The sequence below is a fragment of the Rhinoraja longicauda genome, chromosome 5, assembly GCF_053455715.1.
Source record: "Rhinoraja longicauda isolate Sanriku21f chromosome 5, sRhiLon1.1, whole genome shotgun sequence".
NCBI lineage: Eukaryota > Metazoa > Chordata > Chondrichthyes > Rajiformes > Arhynchobatidae > Rhinoraja > Rhinoraja longicauda.
This window is the reverse complement of record NC_135957.1, coordinates 7,399,422-7,418,021: the sequence shown is the minus strand read 5'-3', so window position 1 is coordinate 7,418,021 and position 18,600 is coordinate 7,399,422. Positions and strand designations below refer to the sequence as shown.

Sequence of the window (18,600 nt, the reverse complement as noted above, 5' to 3'; positions counted from 1 at the left end):
GGAATGGGTGACGTTTCGGGTCGAGGACCCTTCTTCAGTCTGGAGGAGGACTTTAGGGAGGAGTGAAGGACCTTGGAGCACAAGCTCAAGGATTGTTGATGGTGGCAACACAGGTGAATGTGTTGAAAAAGGATTATGAAATACCAGCCTTCGCTAGCTGTGGCACAGATTATAAGAGCGGCAGGTGAAGGAGTAGCTTTATAGAATAGAATAGAATACTTGATTGTCACATGCGACCCGAAACGTCACCCATTCCTTCTCTCCTGAGATGCCGCCTGACCTGCTGAGTTACTCCAGCATTTTGTGAACCTACAAACCTCTATGTCTTTGGAGTGTGGGCGGAAACTGAGGATCTCGGAGAAAACCCACGCGGTCACGGGGAGAACGTACAAACTCCGTACAGACGGCACCTGTAGTCGGGATCGAACTCGGGTCTCTGGCACTGCAAGGCAGCAACTCTACCGCTGCGCCACCGTTTAAAAATTAGTTTAAAAATAATTATGGAAAAAGGCAGGACAGGTCCAAAAGTTGAAGTCCCAAATTGGGGCAAGGCCAATTTTCATAGTATTAGACAGGAACTGTCCTAAAGTTGGGTGGGGGGTTGTGGACATTTGGTAAGTAGGAAGCTTTTAAACATGATGAAGGGAGAGCTCTGGGCCAGAATGTGCTTGTGGGAATGAAGGGCAGTGAGGAAAGGCTGGGGGGGGGGATTGGGGCCGGCATAGGTACGTGCACCTGGCTAGCCAGGCATCGTGGCCAGCATGACCAATTTTGGGCCGAAGGGCCTGCTTCCGTGCTGCATGACTATGACAGTAAATTTAGTGGTGTTGTTAGTTGTGAGCATCATCATCTTCAGGCTGCAGGAAGATATTGAGGGGAAGATAATTCCAACGCCAGGTGGAATTTAATCCTGATGAGCGGGAGAAGATGATGTAGTTTGACAGGGCTAACAAACACAGGGCAAGCACAGTACTGTAGGGAGGAGTGAAGGACCTTGGAGCACAAGCTCAAGGATTGTTGATGGTGGCAACACAGGTGAATGTGTTGAATTTTTTTTAATGAAATACCAGCCTTCGCTAGCTGGGGCACAGATTATAAGAGCGGCAGGTGAAGGAGTAGCTTTATAGAATAGAATAGAATAGAATACTTTATTGTCACATGTGGCAGGTCACAGTGAATGTTTTTGCTTGCGTACTGTGCCAAGGTATGCAAATATTCGCCCACAAAGGGCGCTGACAAAGTTACAAATTCCCCCCCCCCTCCCCCCCCCTGCTCCAGCTCCCCCGTGGCTCTTCCTCCCATCACCCACCCCCACACCAGTCCCCAGTTGTCCGTAGCTCTTCAGCCCCCCCCCCCCCCCCCACGGCAGTCCCCTCCCACACAGGGTCCCCATTGTTCTTCCCCCCCCCCCCCCACGCTGGGTCCCCATTGTTCTTCCCCCCTCCCCCACGCAGGGTCCCCATCGTTCTTCCCCCCCCCCCACGCAGGGGTCCCCATCGTTCTTCCCCCTCCCCACGCAGGGTCCCCATCGTTCTTCCCCCTCCCCACGCAGGGTCCCCATCGTTCTTCCCCCTCCCCCACGCAGGGTCCCCATTGTTCTTCCCCCTCCCCCACGCAGGGTCCCCATTGTTCTTCCCCCCCCCCCCCACGCTGGGTCCCCATCGTTCTTCCCCTCCCCATGCAGGGTCCCCATTGTTCTTCCCCCTCCCCCACGCCGGGTCCCCATTGTTCTCCCCCCCCACGCTGGGTCCCCATTGTTCTCCCCCCCCCCCCCACGCCGGGTCCCCATTGTTCTCCCCCACGCCGGGTCCCCATTGTTCTCCCCCCCCACGCCGGGTCCCCATTGTTCTCCCCTCCACGCCGGGTCCCCCATTGTTCTTCCCCCTCCCCCACGCCGGGTCCCCATTGTTCTCCCCCACGCCGGGTCCCCATTGCTCTCCCCCCTCCCCCACGCAGGGTCCCCATTGTTCTTCCCCCTCCCCCCACGCCGGGTCCCCATTGTTCTCCCCCACGCTGGGTCCCCCATTGTTCTCCCCCCCCCCCACGCAGGGTCCCATTGTTCTTCCCCCTCCCCCACGCCGGGCCCCATTGTTCTCCCCCCTCCCCCACGCTGGGCCCCATTGTTCTCCCCCCTCCCCCACGCTGGGCCCCCATTGTCCCCCCCACGTAGCGGTCCCCATTGTTCTCCCCCCTCCCCCACGCCGGGTCCCCGTTGTTCTCCCCCACGCCGGGTCCCCATTGTTCTCCCCCCTCCCCCACGCAGGGTCCCCATTGTTCTTCCCCCTCCCCCCATGCTGGGCCCCCATTGTTCTTCCCCCTCCCCCCATGCTGGGCCCCCATTGTTCTCCCCCCTCCCCCACGCTGGGTCCCCATTGTTCTCCCCCCTCCCCCCAGCAGGGGTCCTCCTTCCCCCGGCAGCGGCGTCCTCACTTCGAATGTAATCCTGAACTACAATAGACTATTATTATTATTATTGTTGTGTACAGTGCACGATGTTTACATGTTCTGTTGTGCTGCTGCAAGTAAGAATGTCATTGTTCTGTCTGGGACACATGACGATACAACACTCTTGACTGACGCCGGTGTTGCTTCCTCCGCCAGATCGAGCTGAGGAGGCTGCGCAAGGCACTCAGGGACCCGACTCCCGTGCCCAGACCGAGACCTGCAGGAGCTGTGCCTGGAGATGTCCGACTTCACCCGGCTCCCTCTCCTCAGTGCAGCCCTCCGCCAAGCGCGAGGGCTTTGCCACCGTGCCGGACGTGACGTGGGCCGACATCGGAGCGCTGGAGGAGATCCGGGAGGAGCTGACCATGGCCATCCTGGTGGGTGAACCATCCCGGCCCACGCGGCCTCCACTCGCCCTCTCCCACGGCTCCTGGGCTCCACTGCCCTCCCAGCAGCAGCGCTGTCCTCCCTCACCTCCCCTTCCCACCTTCCCGTCCCTGTTTCCACCAGCTCCCCATCCCACATGTCCATCCCTCTTCCATCATCTTCTCCCCTCTATCCGCATTTTCCAGACGTGCACCTCCCCTTCTCCGCCTCCATCGTCTCCGACTCCCTTTCCCTCTTTGCACGGTGGCGCAGCGGTAGAGTCGCTGCCTTACAGCGCTTGCAGCACCAGAGACCCGGGTTCGATCCCGACTACGGGTGCTGTCTGTACGGAGTTTGTACGTTCTCCCTGTGACCTCGTTGGTTTTCACCGAGATCTTCGGTTTCCTCCCGCACTCCAAAGACGTGCAGCTTTGTAGGTTAATTGGCTTGGTAAAATGTAAAAACTTACCCCAGTGTGTGTAGGATGTTGTTAATGTGCAGGGATCGTTGGTCGGCATGGACTCTGTGGGCCGAAGGGGCCTGATTCTGTACTGTATCTCTAAACTAAACTAAACAATCCCTGTAATCCGTCCTTGCTTTCCGTCTGCCTCTGCCTCACTGCTGCCCCTGTCTCTGTGTCCCATCGGAGTCAGCCCAGCCTTCCAGCTTCCCTCATCTCTGGCTCGACTGTGCGGCGGGCAGGCATTCAGCCCGACAGATGTGTGCAAGCCTCTGTCGGTGATGGGGCCGGATGATTTCCCCCTCGGGCGGTGGGACTGGGGAAGGTCCGGCTGGGGAGTGGTGTCACTGAGGAGTGGTTCCAGAACCAGGGCCCACACAGTCTAAGAATAAAGGGGAGGCCATTCAAAACTGAGGGGAGAAAAAAACTTTCTCATCTTGGTCCTAAAAGACTTCCCCCTTATCCTTAAACTGTGACCCTTTGTTCTGGACTTCCCCAACATCGGGAACAATCTTCCTGCAACCTTCTAGCCTGTCCAACCCCTTAAGAATTTGTAAGTTTCTATAAGATCCCCCCTCAATCTGCATGCCTACTTTCAATAACTGGTGTACCACGACACCAAGGTCTCGTTGCATCTCCCCTTCTCCTAATCGGACACCATTCAGGTAATACTCTGCTTTCCTGTTCTTGCCACCAAAGTGGATAACCTCACATTTATCCACATTATATTGCATCTGCCATACATTTGCCCACTCACCTAACCTATCCAAGTCACGTTGCAGCCTCCTAGCATCCTCCTCACAGCTAACACTGCCCCCCAGCTTCGTGTCATCCGCAAACTTGGAGATGTTGCATTCAATTCCCTCGTCCAAATCATTAATATATATTGTAAATAGTTGGGGTCCCAGCACTGAGCCTTGCGGTACCCCACTAGTCACTGCCTGCCATTCTGAAAAGGACCCGTTTATTCCTACTCTTTGCTTCCTGTCTGCCAGCCATTTCTCTATCCACATCAATACTGAACCCACAATACCGTGTGCTTTAAGTTTACTCATTGTGGATAATCAGCCATGATCACATTGAATGGTGGTGCTGGCTCGAAGGGCAAATGGCCTCCTCCTGCGCCTATTTTCTATTTTCTCTTTTACTAACTCCCGGCACCCTCTCTCTCTCTCTCTCTCTCTTCTCTCTCTCTATCTCTCACCCAGGCTCCGCTCCGCCATCCACAACATTTCGAGGTGCTGGGGCTGTCCAGCCCGGCTGGTGTGCTGCTGGCCGGTCCTCCGGGCTGCGGGAAGACGCTGCTGGCCAAGGTGAGTGCCCTCTGAGCCGCGTGACCGGGCGCCACAGGCGGGGCCGCCATCTCCTGCCAGCTACCCAGTGCAGGGAGGGGCACGGACTGACCAGGACAGGGCGGGGGCTCCCCCACCTCACACTCCTCGCTGCAGCTGCTGAAGCAATGGGATCGAACCTGTCCGGCAGTCACTGCACAGACTCTTCACCCCACAAACCCTCACACAAACCCTCACACAGTCACCAGTCTGGGGGCGGCCCTTAGCTACAGGGATAAAGGGCAGGGGTTAAGGCGCGATCACTCTCTTGCAGACCCGACTGGACAAGAGAACAACAGCTAATAAAATCCCTCCCGAAATACCTGGCTCCTCGCCTTCATTTCGGGCTTATCGCCGTGCCACATGTGTGTATGTGTATATATATATGTATATGTATGTGTGTGTGTGTGTACTTGTGGGTAAGTGTATATATACACACTGATTATCACATTGTTTACAGTGTACTATGTTCACATATTCTGTTGTGCTGCAGCAAGCAAGAATTTAATTGTTCTATCTGGGACACACGACAATAAAACACTCTTGACTCTTGAATCTGTGGAACTCTTTGCCACAGAAGGTTGTGGAGGCCAAGTCAATGGATATTTTTTAAGGCAGAGATAGATAGATTCTTGATTAGTGCGGGTGTCAGGGGTTATGGGGAGAAGGCAGGAGAATGGGGTTCGGAGGGAGAGGGTCAGCCATGATTGAATGGTGGGGTGGACTTGATGGGCCGAATGGCCTAATTCTACTTCTATCACTTACTACCTTATCCCAACATCATGCCTCCTCATTCCCAGTGCAGTATCCCCTACTGTCCCGCGCTGGTCTGGCGAAGCGCCGTGTGGTGGGGGACCTGGCTGTGGCTGCAGAGGGGCCAGCAGGGAGTGAGGGGCAGAGTGGCCAGCGGGGGCGGGGTGGAGGCGTGTGTGGAGGGAGCGGCTCTGGGTGAATGATCCTGTGTTTTCCAGGCTGTGGCCAACGAGTCCGGGCTGAACTTCATCTCAGTGAAGGGGCCGGAGCTGCTCAACATGGTGAGTCCGCGTGGAACCTCCGCCCTTCGAAAGCCCCCCCCCCCACACACTCGCCTAAGGGCCCTCCACTCCCTGCCCCGAGCACTCCATGGCACCACGGCAATGCTGACACCCCCACTGTGGCCGACACTCTCCCCATCCCCATTGACGCCACCCCCCCCCCCCCGGCCAACTCTACCCTCTGAGCCTCCCCTCTCCCGGACCACCCTGGCCTGCCAAGTCCACCCCCTCAGCGACTCCTCCCCTCCTTGCCTCCCCCCCCCCCCCGCTCCCTCTCACGCTGCTTCTCCCCCCACTCCCTCTCCCTGCTCCCTCCCCCGCTCCCCCTCTCCCTCCCCGTTCCCTCCCTCCGCTCCCTCTCCCCCTCCCCGTTCCCTCTCCCCCTCCCCGCTCCCTCTCCCCGCCCCGCTCCCTCTCCCCGCTCTCCCTCCCCCCGCTCCCTGCCCCGCCCCCTCTCATGCTGCCTCTCCCCGTGCCTGCAGTACGTGGGGGAGAGTGAGCGGGCGGTGCGACAGGTCTTCCAGCGAGCCCGCAACTCCGCCCCCTGTGTCATCTTCTTCGACGAGATCGACTCCCTGTGTCCACGGCGCTCCGGGTACGAGGTGAGCTGGGGGTGTTGGGGTCTCAGACTAGGGGCGGGGAGGAACAGGCTGGGATGGGGGAGGGGGTAGGTCCGGTCAGCACCGGTTGCTGCATGAGGGGATTGGGATTGGAGGGAGGAGGGCATGGGGGGTGGGGTTGGTGGTGATGGCGGAGGGGCTGCAGGGGCGAGGGCTGGGAACGGTGTGGGGGGAGGGGGGGCGAGGCTGGGGGGAGGGGGTGGGGGCAGTGTGTGGGGGGAGGGGGGGCGAGGCTGGGGGCGGTGTGGGGAGAGGGGGTGGGGGCGGTGTGGGGGGAGGGCCTGTGGGGGCGAGGGCTGGGGGCGGTGTGGGGGGAGGGGGGGCGAGGCTGGGGGCGGTGTGGGGAGAGGGGGTGGGGGCGGTGTGGGGGGAGGGGGTGGGGGCGGTGTGGGGGGAGGGCCTGTGGGGGCGAGGGCTGGGGGCGGTGTGGGGGGAGGGGGGGCGAGGCTGGGGGCGGTGTGTGTGCGGAGGGGGTGGGGGGGAGAGGGCTGGGGGCGGTGGGTGAGTTGGCTGTGGGCGGGGGAAGGGTACAGGGATGAGTGTGTGACGTTGCGTCCCCTGTGTGCGCTGCCAGTCGGGGGCCAGCGAGCGTGTGGTGAACCAGCTGCTGACGGAGATGGACGGGCTGGAGGCCAGGAAGCAGGTCTTCATCATGGCGGCCACCAACAGACCAGGTGACCAGGGCAGCCGCCCCGGGAGGGGGGTGAGAGGGGGGGGGAGTTATTCCCAGGAGAGAGTCCCGCGGGGTGGAGGTGGGGGGTTATTCCCGGGAGGGGGGAAGAGTCCGGGTGGTGGGGGGGTTATTCCCGGGAGGGGGAGAGTCTGTGGTGGGGGGGCTTAATCCCAGGAGAGGGGAGAAGGTCCGAGGGGGGGTGGGGAGTTGGGAGGGTCAGGGAGAGGGGAGAGATTCTTGCGAGGGGGATTCCCAGGGGTGGGTCAGGGAGGAGAGTCTCCATTGGAGGGAGGGAGGAGGGGAGAGAGGCTGGGGGTGGGGGGGGTCTGGGTCCATTTTGGGGTGCGCGGGTGTGAATGCCCCGGCTCGTGTTGTTCGGCGGGGCTTGACCCCAGAGTTGGGATGATCCCGGACTCCCCCCAATCTCTCTCTCCCTCTCTGTGCATCCAGACATCATCGACACCGCCGTGCTGCGCCCCGGTCGACTGGACAAGACGCTGTACGTGGGGTTGCCGCCGGCCGCAGATCGGCTCGCCATCCTGCAAACCCTGACCAAGGTGAGAGGGCAGGGGTGCTGACCCAGGGGCGGACAGTCACCCTCACGTAACCCCCCCCCCCCTCCCTCCCAGAGTTCGGTGGCAAAGGAGGTGGGATGGAGGGCACAGCACCGAGGAGTCCCCTGCAACCTGTGTCTCTCGCGGTTCACAGACTCGCCGGCAGCCTGCCACCTCTGCTGGCTGGAAGAGTCTGTGTTCCACGTGTACATGGAGTGTGTGAGTCTGTGTTCCACGTGTACATGGAGTGTGTGAGTCTGTGTTCCACGTGTACATGGAGTGTGTGAGTCTGTGTACCACGTGTACATGGAGTGTGTGAGTCTGTGTTCCACGTGTACATGGAGTGTGTGAGTCTGTGATCCACGTGTACATGGAGTGTGTGAGGTTGCAGCCCCTGTTCCAATATCTAAAGGGGCTGCTCCTTGCCTTCTGGCTGCACTTCACACCCACCATCCTCATCTTCGGACCCCCTGTGCGTAGGGGAGAGGGTAGGGTGCCGAGGATGTCCTGGTCGGGTTGCTCCTGGGCCTGGCCAAGCTGGACATCCGCGAGTCACGGCGCCAGGAGGAAGAGGGCTCTGCCCGAGCCGGCTGCCTGCCCCTTTTCCGGGGTTACGTCCGCCCCCGGGTGGGTTTAGAGAGAGACAGTGCGCTGTCCACGGGCACCCTGGGGGATTTCATGGATCGCTGGGCACCGCGGGGGGTGGAATGTATCCGAAACAAGGATGGGGATATGGCTGTTAGGGTTTTTGGTGATTTTGTATTTTGATGGTGGGTGTGTTACCACTGTTTTGGTTTGTAAATATTTTTAATAATAATCAATTACATTATTTTTGATGTTTTTAAAAAGTAGGTGGGAGGGGGGTGGAGTTGTGTGGGGCTTACAGAAGGAGTGTTGGTGGAGGGGGGTTTGTGGGGCCTATGTGAGGGGCTGGGGGGGGTTGATGTGGGTCCTGGTGGGGTGTTGGAGAGTCCAGAGGGGCCGCGGTTCCCCGGGGGGAGGGGGGGTGGTTGGGATAGGGGTGGGGGAGGGTCTGCAGGATGTGGGTGCTGGTGGGTGGGTTCTGGGAGGTGGTTGGGATGGGGGTGGGGGTCAGAGACTGGTGCTTCGTGTGGAGGAGGGGAGGGGTACAGGGGACGTGTGGGTGGGGTCTGGGAGGGGATTGGTATGTGGGCGAGGGGGGGGGTTGTGAGCAAAGATACTAGAGGAGCAAGATGGACCACTGCGTCGATATCGCCTGTACTGAAGTGCAGTACGGTAAGGAGTGGAACGGCCGCCATTTTAGTAAGCAAAACCCGCTGTTCGCTCTGCCTCTTGCAATGTGATCAGTGTTGTGGGGGAACAGTATGTGCGATGATACCATTAAAATGCAGAATATATCTCATCTGTCAACTCACAGATTGTTGTTATTTTTCTTTTTAAATGTTTCTGCAAGTTTATGCCTCTAAAATAGCGTCACGACGTACTACGGTTTTTAGGGTCGAATGGTCTATCTTGCTCCTCTAGTATCTTTGGTTGTGAGAAGGTGCTTCTTGTGGTTGGGGTGTGGGTGGGGTCTGGGAGGGTGTGGTTGTGGTGTGGTTGGGGTATGAGTGGGGTCTGGGAGGGGGTGGGGTGTGGTTGCAGTGTGGGTGGGGTGTGGTTGGGGTGCGGGTGTGGTATGAGTGGGGTCTGGGAGGGGGTGGGGTGTGGTTGCAGTGTGGGTGGGGTGTGGTTGGGGTGCGGGTGTGGTGTGAGTGGGGTCTGGGAGGGGGTGATCTGTATGGGGGGGGGGGGGGGGGGTCGGTGCCAGGACCCTGCCGGACGGTGACGTTGCCGTTTGCTTGCAGGGTGGGACCCGGCCTCCCATGGACCCCGACGTGGATCTGTGCGCCATTGCCTACGACCAGCGGTGTGAGTGCTTCACGTGAGTACCTGCCTCCCTCTCCCCACCCCGTGGCCAGGCCCTGCCTCCCGCTGCCAGAGCTGGGTCTGGACTGGAGCAGCCCAGTCTGGGCACGGCTGCTCCTTGTCTGCAGCAGGTAGTTCAGTTTAGTTCACAGACACAGCCCCCCCCCCCCCCCCCCCCCCCCCAGCCCAACGAGTCCCTGCCGACCGCCGATCACCCCGTACACTAGTTCTGTCCCACACACACTAGGGACAATTGACAGAGGCCAATTAACCTACAAACCTGCACGTCTTTAGAGTGTGGGAGGAATCCGGAGCGCCCGGAGAAAAGCCACACATGTCACGGGGAGAACGTGCAAACTCCGTACAGACAGCACCCGTAGTCAGGATTGAACCCGGATCTCTGGGGCTGTGAGGCGGCAACTCTACCGCTGAGCCACCGCTACTGAGGTAGCTGAGACGTCGCGGAGACTGGACATCACCGGCATCGGCCACTGCTGCTCTGCCCGTGACTGAGCCACCCTGGGCACCGAGCCCCAGGCTCTGTAGTCTTCGGTGATGGACCCTGTGCCCTCACCACTACCGCCGGCTGGGCGGTGCTGACCCGCTCTACTCTGCTCTGTCTCCTCCAGGGGCGCGGACCTGTCAGCGTTGTTGCGCGAGGCCTCCGTCAGTGCGCTGAGACAGCAGCTCGCCGAGTCAGTGCCAGGTGAGAACCTTTCTCCACAACACAACACCCCTCTGTGCACCAACTGGTCAACTACCTGTGACTGGGAGACAGAAAGCTGCAGTAACTCAGCGCAGGGTCAGGCAGCATCTCGGAAGAAAAGGAATAGGTGAGGTTTCGGGTCGGGTCGAGACCCTTCTTCAGACTGAGACTCAGGGGAGGGAGAAACAAAGGACATAGACAGTGATATAGAGAAATTAAAGAAAGGTATGCAAAAGAGAGGGAATGCAAGGGTTACTTGAAGTTAGAGAAATCAATATTCATACCGCTGCGTTGTAAGCTGCCCAAGCAAAATATGAGATGCTGTTCCTCCAATTTGCTTCATTCTGACAGCATTTATAGATTAACAAAATCTTTGAAACACTTCCCTCTGGAAGGCGACTCCAGACTGTCAAAGCCGCCACAGCCAGACATAAAAACAGCTTTTTTCCGCGAGTAGTAGCTCTACTCAATAACCAAAAGTTTGTAGTCTCTTTTTGCTCTGGTTTATTTCACTCACTGTAATGTTGTTTTCTTAATGTTTTAATGTTTTTATGATTTATTCTTAATTGTTTACTGTATATTTGTGCTGTTACTGGCGAGCGGAGCACCAAGGCACATTCCATGTATGTGTACATACTTGGCCAATAAACGTATTCATAAACTTCATAAACAATGGAAGAGGCTTCAGGACAGAAAGGTCAGTGCGGGAATGGGAAGGGGAATTAAAGTGTTTGGCTACCAGGAGATCAGGTAGGTCCAGGTGGACTGAGGTATTAGTTTATTATTGTCAGACAAAAAACTTTGTTTGCCTGCTATCCAGTCAGACCATACCACAGGACTACAACCAACCCATACTACAAGTAGTGCAAAGGGAAATATACCAGAATATAATAACGTGGTAACGAATATTATAGATTAACAGCTACAGAGAAATTGGAGATAAAAAGAAGCAGGAAGTGGTTAGGTGATTAGATTGGGACTGCCCCCTCGCTATTAAGAGTTCAGTGGTCTGATAACAGTGAGACGGAAGTTGTTTCTGTATCTGAAGGTACGTGCTTTCCTCCTCTCAGACACAAGCTACAAAAACTAGAACGAATGAAGGGTAAAAATGATCCTTGATAATGTCTGCTTGGCACCCGAGGCAGCGTGGTGAAGGTGGAATCGATGGCAGGGCCGAGGGAGTGTTGATGAACAGAGGGATCTGGGTGTCTATGTGCATACATTCCTGGAAGTGGCAGCACAGGTGAATAAGCTGGTGAAGACTGCATAAGGGGAGCTTGATTTCATTGGGAATTGGAGATAATGTAAAAGAGGGAGGCTATGCTCCCAGCTGTTCCGGTCACCACACTGCAGGGAGGGTGGGATTATTCTGGAGATGTTGCCGAGGATGAAGCAAAGAGGGGAGACGTTGAAATATCCAGAACCAGGAGACACAGTCTAAGAATAAAGGGGAGGCCATTTAAAAAACTGAGGTGAGAAAAAACATTTTCACCCAGAGAGTTGTGAATTTGTGGAATTCTCTGCCACAGAAGGCAGTGGAGGCCAATTCACTGGATGAATTTAAAAGATAGTTAGATAGAGCTCTAGGGGCTAGTGGAATCAAGGGATATGGGGAGAAGGCAGGCAGGGGTTACTGATTGTGGATGATCAGCCATGATCACAATGAATGGCAGTGCTGGCTCGAAGGGCCGAATGGCCTCCTCCTCCACTGTTTCTGAGATGTTGAAATATCTTTCCCATGGTGGAGTTGTCAGACTGAGTTAGATTTAGCTTTTAGGGCTAACGGAATCAAAGAATATGTGCAAAAAGCAGGAACGGGGTAATGATTTTGGATGACCATATTGATCATAGACAATAGGTACAGGAGTAGGCCATTCAGCCTTTTGAGCCAACATCATATTGAATGGCTGGCTCGATTGAATGGCCTACTCCTGCACCAATATTCTATGTTTCTAAAAGGAGTCTAGTCAAAAATAAAAAGAGAAAATGTTAGAAATACTCAATGGGTCAAGCCGTACCTGTGGGAACAGAAGCAAAGTTAATGTTTCAGATCAAAGACCTTGTTGTCAGAACTGGGAAGGAGACAAAAAGCAGCTTATTCAGCTTTGGTGGGGTTGGGGGGGGGGGAGGAGAGAGGGATATCTCTGATAGCATAAAACCATGGAGACCATGGGGATAAGATATCAACAGGGTTATCGACCAGCGATCCCCGCACATTAACATTGTCTTACACACACTCGGGACAATTTACATTTATACCAAGCCAATTAACTACAAACCTGTACGTCTCTGGAGTGTTGGAGGAAACCAAAGATCTCGGAGACGGCCCACGCAGTCACAGGGAGAACGTACAAACTCCCCACAGACAAGCACCCGTAGTCAGGATGGAACCCGGGTCTCTGGCACTGTGAGGCAGCAACTCTACCGCTGCGCCACCATGGAACTGATGCAGAGAAATCAAGTTACCTGGTTGTAGAATACAGTATTGAGTCGAAGGAGGCTGCAATGTGGGCAGAAGAAAGATGAGGTGCTGTTCCTCAAACTCGTGTTGGGCTTCATGGTGACAGTGATTTTCGGGACATAGGTTTGAGCTAGCGGGGTCTGGGGGGGCAATCTCTCTCTGGGCACAGGCTGGTTGGAGTCTAGAACTCCCTGCCTGAAGAGGTGGTGGAGGCAGATTCTCCAATGACGCTGATGAAGCATCTAAACAAGTAGCGAGGCATGGTAAGCTGCAGAGTTGGTGCGGTGAAGGGGAACAGCTTAGCGAAGTGTATTGGGCAGTGTGGAGATGGTGCACACTCTAGGGCACGTTTCTGTGCTGTACGACTCTGATGACATCTTCCCACCTGCTACCTGCCTCCCTCTCTCCATTCCTGTCACCATGTTCTGCCTGTGACGCCCCCCCCCCCCCCTCTCCCTCACTCTTCTCACCCGGCATCAACTGCTTGTGTTTTCCAGCCTCCTGTTCAGAACTGCGAGTCGCATGCCAGCATTTCGAAACAGCTTTCGGGAAAGTCAAACCTTCGGTCTCCAAACGGGTGAGATTACAGTCGAGCAAAAAACCTGCAGTGAGATGAGAAAATTATCCAGGAATTACCCAGCAGGTCTGCGGGCATCTGAGGGGGAGAACAACAGTGAACAGTTTGTTTATTCACAAAGTGCTGGAGTAACTCAGCAGGTCAGGCAGCATCTCGGGAGAGAAGGAATGGGTGACGTTTCGGGTCGAGACCCTTCTTCAGACTGAAGAAGGGTCTCGACCCGAAACGTCACCCATTCCTTCTCTCCCGAGATGCTGCCTGACCTGCTGAGTTACTCCAGCACTTTGTGAATAAATCGATTTGTACCAGCATCTGCAGTTATTTTCTTATACTACTTAGTGAACAGTTTGTGTTTTCAGCTTCGGAGATGGAGGAGGGCTTGGAGTCAGGGGTGATGGGGAGAAGGCAGGAGAATGGGGTTAGGAGGGGGAGATGATCAGCCATGATTGAACGGCAGAGTAGACTCGATGGGCCGAATGGCCTAATTCTGCTCCTATCACGTCTGACCCGATGAGAGAATAATGGGAATGTCTTTGACAGGAGGGGAAGCCAGAGAGACAGACACGAGAGCCTGTGAATGCTGGAATCTGGAACCAAAAAACAATCTGCTGGAGGAACCCAGTTGATCAGGCAGCATGTGTGAGGGGAAAGTGGTAGTTACTCAGGACGTTACTGGTTGAGGGACAGGCAGATACTTGGCGGATGTAGTTATAATGTAGGTGATCTTCCTTGTTGGCAGTAACAGGATGGTAGATTATGATTTGTATGGTGATGGACCATTCCCTGGCCCTGAGAGACCAGACCCTGGTTCCTGACTCTCAGGCAGTGAAGAAAGCCAATGGATTGTTGGCCTTCAGAACAAGAGGAGTTGAGTATAGGAGCAAAGAGGTCCTTCTGCAGTTGTACCGGGCCCTAGTGAGACCGCACCTGGAGTACTGTGTGCAATTTTGGTCTCCAAATTTGAGGAAGGATATTCTTGCTATTGAGGGCGTGCAGCGTAGGTTCACGAGGTTAATTCCCGGAATGGCGGGACCGTCATATGTTGAAAGACTGAAGCGACTAGGCTTGTATACACTGGAATTTAGAAGGATGAGAGGGGATCTTATCGAAACATATAAGATTATTAAGGGGTTGGACATGTTAGAGGCAGGAAACATGTTCCCAATGTTGGGGGAGTCCAGAACCAGGGGCCACAGTTTAATAATAAGGGGTAGGCCATTTAGAACGGAGATGAGGAAAAACTTTTTCAGTCAGAGAGTTGTAAATCTGTGGAATTCTCTGCCTCAGAAGGCAGTGGAGGCCAATTCTCTGAATGCATTCAAGAGAGAGCTGGATAGAGCTCTTAAGGATAGTGGAGTCAGGGGTTATGGGGAGAAGGCAGGAACGGGGTACTGATTGAGAATGATCAGCCGTGATCACATTGAATGGTGGTGCTGGCTCGAAGGGCCGAATGGCCTCCTCCTGCACCTATTGTCTACAACGTGTGATCGCCGGCCACATAGAAGCCGAGCTGCATGTTAACAAGGTGGTACTACGGTATGCAGATTTGGGGATGTGAAATCAGTGGGAGTTTATCAAACAGCATAAAATGGTAGAGAAAGAACACGTATCAGGTAAAGTTCAAAAAGGTGCAAGGTTTGTGTAATTCTGGAGAACAGTAGCAAAGGACTGTTGTTAATTCCGTGGGCAAAGTCAGTGCCAACAGATTCAGGTCCACTTCCTGTTGGCTGGTTGTTAATTAATTTGTTCACCTTGGGAATGCCAGCTTTATTTGCCCACGTAGAAAGATCCACAATCTTATCTTTGTTCTGAAACAAGTTTCATTTTTCTTTAACCGCTTCTGAGGGTGGTTCGGCTTTGATGGGAGCATTCCACCCTCCCCCTCCCTCCAATCTGATGTGGTTGTCTCTCATTCCCTCTCTTGCAGGATCAGCTGATGTACGAGTGTCTGCGCAGGTCCCTCACGAGGTGAAGGGACCTGGAGACGTCCTGTGGCAGAGTCTACTGTGGGGCTCCTGCTACAGCTCTCCCTCGCCTGGCGTCGCCCCTCCTGGATTAACCTGCGCACAAAATGGCTGTGAAATGTGCCCCACAAGAATACTGCTGCCAAAGAAAACCGACCCTCCTCCCCCCAGTGTGAATATTAACACTGGGATCCGATTGCCTGCAGTTAGCTGGGGGAAGGAGAGAAATTCAGATCTTGTTTTTCAATGGAAGTTTCTGAAATACCACATACCTTAAAGGCACAAAAGAAATAGTGGACTTTTGTAATTAAGGGGGCAATTGGATTTAAATGAATGAATTAATACTTAGTCACATGTGGCAAGTCACAGTGAAATTCTTTGCTTGCATACCCAAGGTATGCAATTCAGTCTGAAGAAGGGTCTCGACCCGAAACGTCACCCATTCCTTCTCTCCTGAGATGCTGCCTGACCGGCTGAGTTACTCCAGCATTTTGTGAATAAATACCTTCGATTTGTACCAGCATCTGCAGTTATTTTCTTACACAGGTATGCAATAGTCACCACATAAATTTGGGATAGGGTGTGGAGAGCAGGTTTGTGGATGAGGGGAACCGTGATGGGTATTCTGCCACTCTCAGGGTGGCACAGAAGGTGGAAGGGGTCAGAGGGTCCTTGGTGTTCCTTGTCATTCAGTGCAACACAGCTGCCCTGCTGCAGTCAGACCCTCCACTCCCGCTCCCACTCTGGGGAGCTTGCAGAGTTTCAGTGGTGAGATCTCTTCAGCGCCCTGCTTTGGGGGCTGCTGAGGGTGTGCAAGTCATTACAGCTCGGCTCCAGCACACACGGGCGTATGTAAAATGGCGGAAGTTGCAGAGCTCCACCGAGAATGCAGATGCTGTCACCACCTGCCCACGCTTTTCATACAATGGAGAGATCCACTCAGAGTTGCTTCATTACCTGCAGTTTGTTGCCGATCAGCCTTGGGCACAGGTGCAGTATTACAGGCACTAGATCATCTTGTAATGACTCACCCCCAGCTGTTGATAAGTGTTTTTTAAATTTTGTCTCGCTGAAGGATGTTTTTAATTTTAATGACTGAATCTGAGCTGGCAGCCCTACTGGGGCCAAACCATAATCCACATCGATGGTGTGTATTCAGCAGGATGCAACTATTCCCACCACTTCCTCCTTTGGAACAGGTTTCTCAGCAGGTGGGAGAAGAGCCTGATTGCAAGTGTTTTCAAGTGTAGTGATGTGTATGAAGGAACTGCAGATGCTGGTTTAAACCGAAGATAGACACAAAAAGCTGGAGTGACTGGCATCTCTGGAGAGAAGGAATAGGTCGAGACCCTTCTGTAGTGATGTTCAAATGGAAAAAGCTTGCATCAACTTCTAGTGTAGGGCATACTCAGACTGGATGGTAAAGGGCTGCCTCAATTTGCTGCCCCAATCTGCTCCACCCAATCTGTTACTCGTACAGCACCTTCCTCACTCAGGGCTTGCGAATCAAAACCATCCTCTGAAAATTAGTCATATGGGCCCCCAAATTTACTTCCTTTTTATCCCAACCCAACATTAATCTTAATCCAAGTATGCCACGCTTTAGCACCCATTGGCAAGAACATGTTGACTCCGATGGGTTGAAGTGTTCATTTCAATGAAAGACTTATTGTGGAGAAAGCAGATGAACCTGGAGCCTGGATTGACAGTATGGTTGGGATGGTGATGTGGCCAATGTAGTAGACATGTGATTGTGGAAGGGTCACAACTGGCTGTTCAATATTCCAGACCTGATCAAGAGGGAGGTGGAGGAGGTGTGTTACCCATCAGGGAGACTGTCGCAAGGGCAGTCAGAGAGAACATACTGGAGGTACGTCTGCTGAGGTTGTATGGGTGGAGCTCAGGTATAAGATAGGTACAAGCGTTCCGGTGAGATTGTACTCTCAGTCCCCCAATAGCAAGTGAGCATTAGAGAAACATGGACACAGATTACAGAGAGATGCCAAAGCACCAGGGTCGTCTTAGTGCGTGATTTTACCTTTCCCAATAATGACTGGGACATGCTCAGTGCTAAAGGCTTACAGGGCAGATTTTGTGTGGTCATAAGTGATGGGAGCAGAATTTGGCCATTCGGCCCATCAAGTCTACTCCGCCATTCAATTATGGCTGATCTATCTCTCCCTCCTAACCCCATAAGCCCTGACACCTATACTAATCACGAATCTATCTCTGCCTTCAAAATATTCATTGACTTGGCCTACAAAGCTTTCTGTGGCAAATAATTCCACAGATTCACCACCCTCTGAGTAAAGAAATTTCTCCTTATCTTCTTAAAAGAATGTCTGAGGCTCCTAGACGCTCCCACTAGTGGAAACATCATCTCCACATCCACTCTATCCAAGCCTTTCACTATTCGGTATTTTCAATGGGGTCCCCCTCGTCCTTCTAAACTCCAGCGAGTGCAGGCCCAGTGCCGTCAAACACTCATCTTATGTTAACCCATTCATTCCTGGAATCATTCTGGTAGACCTCTCGACCCTCTCCAGAGCCAGCACATCCTTCCTCAAATATGGGGCCCATAACTGCTCACAATACTCCAAATGCAGCCTGACCAGCCTCAGCATTACATCTGTTTTTGTATTCTAGTCCTCCTGAAATAAATGCTAGCATTGCGTTTGCGTTCCTTACGACCAATTTGACTTGCAAATTAATTTTTGGGATTCTGCACAAGCACTCCCAAGTCCCTTTGCACTGCCGATTTCTGGATTCTCATCCCATTTAGAAAATATTCTACACCTTTATACCTACTACCAAAATGCATGACTCCAAACTTTGCTACATTGTACTTCATCTGCCACTTCTCTGCCCACTCTCCCAACCTGTCCAAGTCCTTCTGCAGAGTCCCTGTGTTCTCTACACTACCTGCCCTGCCACCTATCTTCGTATTATCTGCAAACTTGGCTACAAAGCCTTCAATCCCCTCATACAAATCATTAATATACAACGTGAAGAGTAGCGGCCCCAGCACCTACCCTTGCAGAACTCTGCTAGTCACAGACAGCCAACTAGAAAAAGCCCCCTTTTTGCCACTCTTTGCCTTCTGCCATCCAGCCAACCTGCTATCCATGCCAGTATCTCCCCTTTGACACAATGGGCTCTCATCTTCCTTAGCACCTGAAAACCTGAAGGCTTTCTGAAAATCTAGGTTAAACAACATCCACTGATTCTCCTTTGTCCTGCTATTTACTTCTTCAAAGAATTCCAGCAGATTCGTCAGACAAGATCTCCCCTTCACAAAACCATGCTGACTTTAAAAAAAATTTGATTAAAATTGTTGAAAACATTAACGACATAATGATGCTGGTTTCCGACGGACACGGTGACAGACGCACCACACATCTCTGTCCTACGTACAGCTGGCAAGCTCCTCTTTTGTCTCTACATGTGCGTCTTCCATCAACGTCTTCAGCATCGTCTTGTTTGGTCGTCCCAGGTTCTGTCTTCCATGGGTGGAACCAC

The 18,600-nt window shown here is 53.9% G+C and overlaps 1 protein-coding gene across 1 annotated transcript in view; it reads left to right on the top strand.

Annotated features, from left to right (window-relative positions):
* Nucleotides 1–17,203, top strand: part of nvl (nuclear VCP like) — a 33,562-nt gene extending 16,359 nt beyond the window's left edge. Inside the window, 12 exon segments of the mRNA XM_078399949.1 lie at nt 2,602–2,649; nt 2,651–2,698; nt 2,700–2,822; nt 4,480–4,584; nt 5,574–5,636; nt 6,119–6,238; nt 6,831–6,930; nt 7,380–7,486; nt 9,313–9,389; nt 10,003–10,079; nt 13,038–13,117; nt 15,045–17,203. Coding sequence (XP_078256075.1) covers nt 2,602–2,649; nt 2,651–2,698; nt 2,700–2,822; nt 4,480–4,584; nt 5,574–5,636; nt 6,119–6,238; nt 6,831–6,930; nt 7,380–7,486; nt 9,313–9,389; nt 10,003–10,079; nt 13,038–13,117; nt 15,045–15,089 — 993 coding nt within the window. The 3' untranslated portion in view covers nt 15,090–17,203.
* Nucleotides 17,204–18,600: the final 1,397 nt, after the last annotated feature.